The 5,994-nt window shown below is 48.2% G+C and overlaps 1 protein-coding gene across 1 annotated transcript in view; it reads left to right on the plus strand.

Moving 5' to 3' along the window:
• Positions 1-3,156: 3,156 nt before the first annotated feature.
• The window catches only part of CATSPER2 (cation channel sperm associated 2), a 15,412-nt gene continuing 12,574 nt past the window's right edge, over positions 3,157-5,994 (plus strand). Inside the window, exons 1-2 of the mRNA XM_032794176.2 lie at positions 3,157-4,602; positions 5,434-5,607. Of these exons, the coding sequence (XP_032650067.1) occupies positions 4,359-4,602; positions 5,434-5,607 (418 nt within the window). The 5' untranslated portion in view covers positions 3,157-4,358. The remainder of the gene's footprint in view (positions 4,603-5,433; positions 5,608-5,994) is intronic.

Below are 5,994 nucleotides of genomic sequence, written 5' to 3' on the forward strand. Positions count from 1 at the left end.
ACTGATGAACCTATCCTCCATGAATTTATCTAGTTCTTTTTTGAACCCCATTATAGTTTTAGCCTTCACAACATCCCCTGGCAATGAGTTCCACAGGTTGATTGTGCATTGTGTGAAGAAATACTTCCTCTTGTTTCTTTTAAATCTGCTGCCTGTTAATTTCATTTGGTGGCTCCTAGTTCTTGTGTTATGAGGAGTAAATAACACTTCCTTACTCTCTTCACACAAGTCATGATTTTATAGGCCTATATCATATCCCGACTTACTCATCTCTTTTTCAAGCTGAAAAGCCCCAGTCTTTTTAATCTCTCCTCATATGAAAGGTGTTCCATATCCTTAATAATTTTTGTTGCCCTTTTCTGTACCTTTTCTAATTCTAATATATCTTTTTTGGGATGGGGTGACCAGATTTGCATGCAGTATTCAAAGTGTGGGCATACTCTGGATCTATATAGTTGCATTATGACATGGTTAGTGGAATATGTACTGCATGAATATGTTTGTTTACTTTCATAGAGGACTGTCAGGAAATACAAAGAAGGGAAACAAATGGTCAAGATAAGCCACACCCCTTGGTAAACACTTCAGGGTTGTTAAGAAAGACTGTCCAAACTATTAAGCCCAGGAGATTCAACCTCCTTGCTCCAGCCAAGTTATGAAACTGGTTTTGACCAAGAGGGCCAAAGTACAGGAACTAGCAAGATCAAAAGGCCAACAGTAGTTTAAAGGTGAACATTGAGAGGGGAAGTTGTTTCGAGCAGCGGTTCTCAACCTTTCCAGACTACTGTGCCCCTTTCAGGAGTCTAATTTGTCTTGTGTACCCCAAGTTTCATTTCACTTAAAAACTACTTGCTTACAAAATTAGACATAAAAATACAAAAGTGTCACAGCACACTATTACTGAAAAATTGCTGACTTTATAATTTTTACCATATAATTATAACATAAATTATTTGGAATATAAATATTGTACTTGTATTTCAGTGTATTGTGTATAGAGCAGTATAAACAACTAATTGTCTGGATGAAATTTTAGTTTGTATTGACTTTACTAGGGCTTTTCATATAGAGTATTGTAAAACTAGGCAAATATCAAGCTGAGTTGATGTACCCCGTGGAAGACCTCGGCATGTCCCTGCTTGAGAACAACTGATTTAGAGGAACCAGACTAAGATGCAAGCACCCACTGGGGGTGTCAGAAGAAGGTAGGCATCCCTGGTTACTGCCAGGAGCTGGTGTGCTTTAGATAAGATAGATGTGTGTAGACTGGTTTAAATCCTTTGATGCATTGTTCCTACTGCAAAGGAAACAATTGTTTGGGTTTTAAGAAGGCTGTCTAGTCATTACATTCACCACTGGTTGCAGATTCTTGATGGGAAGAATGGCAGCTTCTGAACCCAGTCAGACCTCTTAGGCAAGCACATTTGATAGACTAGGCCCTGGCCTTCAGTATCCCATGAAAGAGTTAGGGTGTGATGAAGTGGGAACTTTAATATTTTGTATATACACTGTGTGTGCCTCAGTTTCCCCTATATACTATATTGTCACCTTGGTGTGGAAAAGAGCTGTTTTCTCTAGAGAGGCCCAGAGATGCAGGCATGATTGATGCCTAGCTTTCTTGAGTTTGGACCCAGATCAATGGAGAGTCTGTGAACACAATGGCAAATCCAATCTCTGGTACCAGCTGGGGAACAAAGGACTGAGGAGAGGCCAGGTGGGACTGGCACCAGGAACATGAACATAGAGGAGAGGGGGACAGAGCTGGAGCCAAGGGGGTCACAGTGCTTGTCCGGGGCTCTGGGCTAACCACAATGGACCATGCTGTAACTTTCTTTTCTCTGTTCTAACCAAGGCCTTCCTATTCATAGATTCTAGGACTGGAAGGGACCTCGAGAGGTCATCGAGTCCAGTCCCCTGCCCTCATGGCAGGACCAAATACTGTCTAGACCATCCCAAATAGACATTTATCTAACCTACTCTTAAATATCTCCAGAGATGGAGATTCCACAACCTCCCTAGGCAATTTATTCCAGTGTTTAACCACCCTGACGGTTAGGAACTTCTTCCTAATGTCCAACCTAAATCTCCCTTGCTGCAGTTTGAGCCCATTTCTTCTTCTTCTATCCTTAGAGGCCAAGGTGAAAAAGTTTTCTCCCTCCTCCTTATGACACCCTTTTAGATACCTATGGTGTGTTACAATTGATAATAAGCCCAACTGTTTCTTAGCACTGTGTGAGTGCCCCTGCGAATGCTGGTGGGGCTGTATTGCTCCCTAAGATAGCACAAGTCTCCCTCAGGTGTCTGCCTTCGTGGGACTCGTTGACTGGAGCTGATGGTGGGAAGCAGAGTGGCTGAAGGGCCAGAGATGCAGCCTAAGGAGGCGGTGATGCTGCGTGCCTTGCCCTGGAGGAAGAGTGAGACCCTCAGGGCGTCTGGCTCACTGAAGGGGTCTCCCAGAGACTGTTCCAAAGCTGGGGCTGTAACAGTGATCCTGGGGATCTGTGACAGGGCGCTCTGAGGAGAGGTAGAGGCAGGAGGCCTTAAGGAGTGCACCAAGATCAGAAAAGAGAGAGAGGTACAACTGGCCCTGTAACCATGACAACTTGTTTTGTGAAGCAGTGGTATGGCAGTTCCTTCACAGCCCCCTTCCCGCTCAGGAGCGACTGGAAGGGAAAAGCAGCCCTCATGATTCACAAGCAGCACTTACTGCACTTCTTGGTGCAGGCTTGAGTCCCAGAGAGCCACAACTGGTGGTTCAAGCGTAACCTGAGATGCTGGAGCGTGTACCTGGGCAGTGGTTCTTCAAACACTTTCAAACTGAAGGTTGCTTCTTTATCTGACTGTATCTTCTTTATCTGAGACCTTCTTGGATGCTCCCCGCTGCATCCTCCTGCACCTTCCCTACTGCAACAGTAGCACCCGCATCCATGAAAAAGCTCTTTGTGCAGGATGAGGAAAGGCCTAGGCCACACAAGCTGAGTAGGGTCCCAGCACCTTCCACCCACTGGCAGCCCCGCCAATCAGTGCCTTCCCCTCCCTCCCCACACCTCCTGATCAGCTGTTTCCTGGTGTGCAGAAAACTGGAGGGGTAGATCGAGGGCATGGCAGGCTCAGGGGAGTGAGTGAGAAGAGGTGGATGGGGGCGGGGGGGGCAGAGCCAGGGGTTGAGCAGTGAGCACCTCCGAGCACATTGGAAAGTTGGTGTGTGTAGCTCCAGCCCTGGAGTCGGTGCCTATACAAGGAGATGCATATTAACTTCTGAAGAGCCGCATGTGGCTCCGGAGCCACAGGTTAGCCACCCCTGGCCCAGGATCTCTGTCTGGAGTGCCCAGCTCTGGGCCTACTTCCTCCTTTTGCTTTCCTCCCACTCCCCTAGGCTTGGTGTTTCCCACAGGTGTGGCAAGGCCAGTTCAGCCACTGTGTCCCGGTCAGATCATTAACCCCTTCCCTCCTTGCTCAAGTAGGGGGTTTGTGCTCCTTGACACACTAATGCACTGGGTGTGTCTGGAATGTTTCATTTTCTCTGCCAGATTCTGGATTTTACACTTATTAGTGGTTACAGGCCTGACTGCTCTGATCCACCTGGGCCATTGTGAAGTTCTGTCCTTGTGTCATCAGTGCATTTGATCACAGATGAATTCACACTAACCCTGGAAATGTAAAAGACGTTAACAGAGTCCAGGACCCAAGTCAGACAGAGATAGAAAGAACTCTGCTTGGAGCCTTTGCCCACGGGACATTTTCCCCCTATCCCTCAGAGTGAAGCTTTCTCTGAAGACTGCCAAGGCATAGCAGAAGCTTTTTAGATGGCTAGACTGCCTCTGATTTCAGGAGCACATGCTCAGGCTTGGAAGGATTCAATTTTTGTTATCAGTAGATGTTAGCAAACATTGATGTCACCATACACAGACAAACCGGTGAACAAATATTTCCAGTGGTGATAAAAGAAATTTACAGATAGGCAAAGTAAGACAAATGCTGCTTGGGAACTTCAGAGTCAGCCTGAAGGATGTTTACTCTGTATGTTCTGACATGTGATGCTGACAGTTTGTGCTTTGATCGTTATAACATTTTAATTTTTTGAATATCGGGGGCTACTGTCATCAAATAACAATTGTCTGACCCCCTCGACTTCCCACAACTGTGAAACTTTAAATAGATGAAAGTAAAAAAACCCCCCAAACTTAAATGAACATAAAATCAACTTCTGCCAAGCTGCTTATGCTCCACTGAGCACCTGCCAGCCAAGTCTCCTTCCTTTAGTCCAGACTGTGAGGTCACTGCAGAGTTCTGTGATGATACAGCAAAGAACCTTCTAAGCCGTGCAGGGAACAAGAAGGAGAAGCTAAGCTGGACTCATGAATCCCCAGGTAAGAGCTCTCTTTGGGGAGGTCTCCATTCCAGACTGGCTCCATGCTGCTGCTTTCTCTCTCTCTTTTCAGAGCCCAGAAGATGCTTCCCAAACCAAAGTTAGTTCCCGATTTACACTGCTTCCTCGAGCTGACGCCATTCGCTCCAAGCTGATCTACACCTTCTACTTGATTGACCACCTTCAGGGACTGAGCCATGCCATCCCACGGCACAATATCCAAGATTTTCTTGGTAACAAGCCACTCTCACTATGCCAACAGCTGGGGTCCTGTGAGGGGATGGAATGAAGGAGGAGCTCAGACACCTCTCAGCATCTCACCTTGAGTGCTTCTCTCCCCCCATAAACCACATGCAGGGACCCCTACCCCCCAGCAATATTCCCTATGCGTCTCGCTCTGCTGGGCAGGCCTGCCGAGTTTCTCCGTGCTGACTGGGTAAGCTGAGGTCCCTGGAGAGAGCTCTGGGCACTGAGGGTGGTGAGCTTCTCTCTCTCCTAGGGTTTAACACAGTGCCCACACTGTGGGATCAGAACATGCGGGTGTTTCTCTCCCCAGGAGCAGGATTGCTGACATTAACCTAGCTTTGACTCCGGAGGAGGTGTGGGAGAGGTGGTGGGTTCCTGGAGGTGCCAGCTTGATTGGCTTCCCTCCACATCCTAGCTGCAAATGGCAATGTGATGTGGCTGGGGCTCCAGCTGGGCCATGGCTCTATACTGGGTTTTGGGTGAGTTGTCTAAGCTGCTCTCTTACCTTTATTTATTCTCCACAACTGAAGCAGGAAAGGCCCAGATCCTCAAAATGAATGGAAATGGATGGATGTTAGAAGCCTAAATACCTTTGAGGATCTGGGCCAAAATGTGTGTTTTTCTGCACCCATGCAGCTCCCCCAGGGGTATCACGCAGCAGTGCAGGCAGGGGACAGGCATTTTCACCCACTGTCTTTACTGACTGAAACTCTCTCCTGCTGGGGACAGGTCTAGCTGTGCTGGACTCTCTGGCTCCTCTTCCTCCCTGCATGTCCTCCAGGAACCGCCTGGGAGTTCTGTGTCACTGTTCCCTACAGACCCCAAGAAGCAGAGGAAGCTGATGTTCACAGACCATCACCAGCTGGTTCGTTTCAACATAACCCCAGTCAGGAACACCATCATCACCCCAGAGAAACGCCTGCGCAACCGTATCCAAGTGCGCTGCAGCCGCTGGCCTCCCCTGACCATGTGGGCATCCTGGGTCCTGAACAGTATCTTTTGACAACTCAGGACTGACACTGCCATCGGGCGAGTCAGGGGGACTGGTATGAAGAGAAGGAAAAAATAGTCCCTAAGTGTGATAGGCAGAATCAGCTGCAAGAGAAATGATGGAATCCCAGTAGCTTGGGACTGGACAAAGTGGAGAATTGACCAGCAGGGGGCTGGATAAATCTTTTCTATCTCTGTATTCTGTGGTTCTAGTGCAGGGGCGGACAAACTTTTTGGCCTGAGGGCCACATCAGGTTTCGTAAATTGTATGGCGGGCCGGTTAGGGGAGGGAGTCATGCCCCATGCCGGACTCCTGCCCCATCCAACCCCTCCGTTTCCCTGACATCCCCCCTGGGACCCCTGCCCCATCCACACCCCCCCACTCCCTG

This window comes from Chelonoidis abingdonii, chromosome 9 (genome assembly GCF_003597395.2).
Source record: "Chelonoidis abingdonii isolate Lonesome George chromosome 9, CheloAbing_2.0, whole genome shotgun sequence".
NCBI classification, from domain to species: domain Eukaryota; kingdom Metazoa; phylum Chordata; order Testudines; family Testudinidae; genus Chelonoidis; species Chelonoidis abingdonii.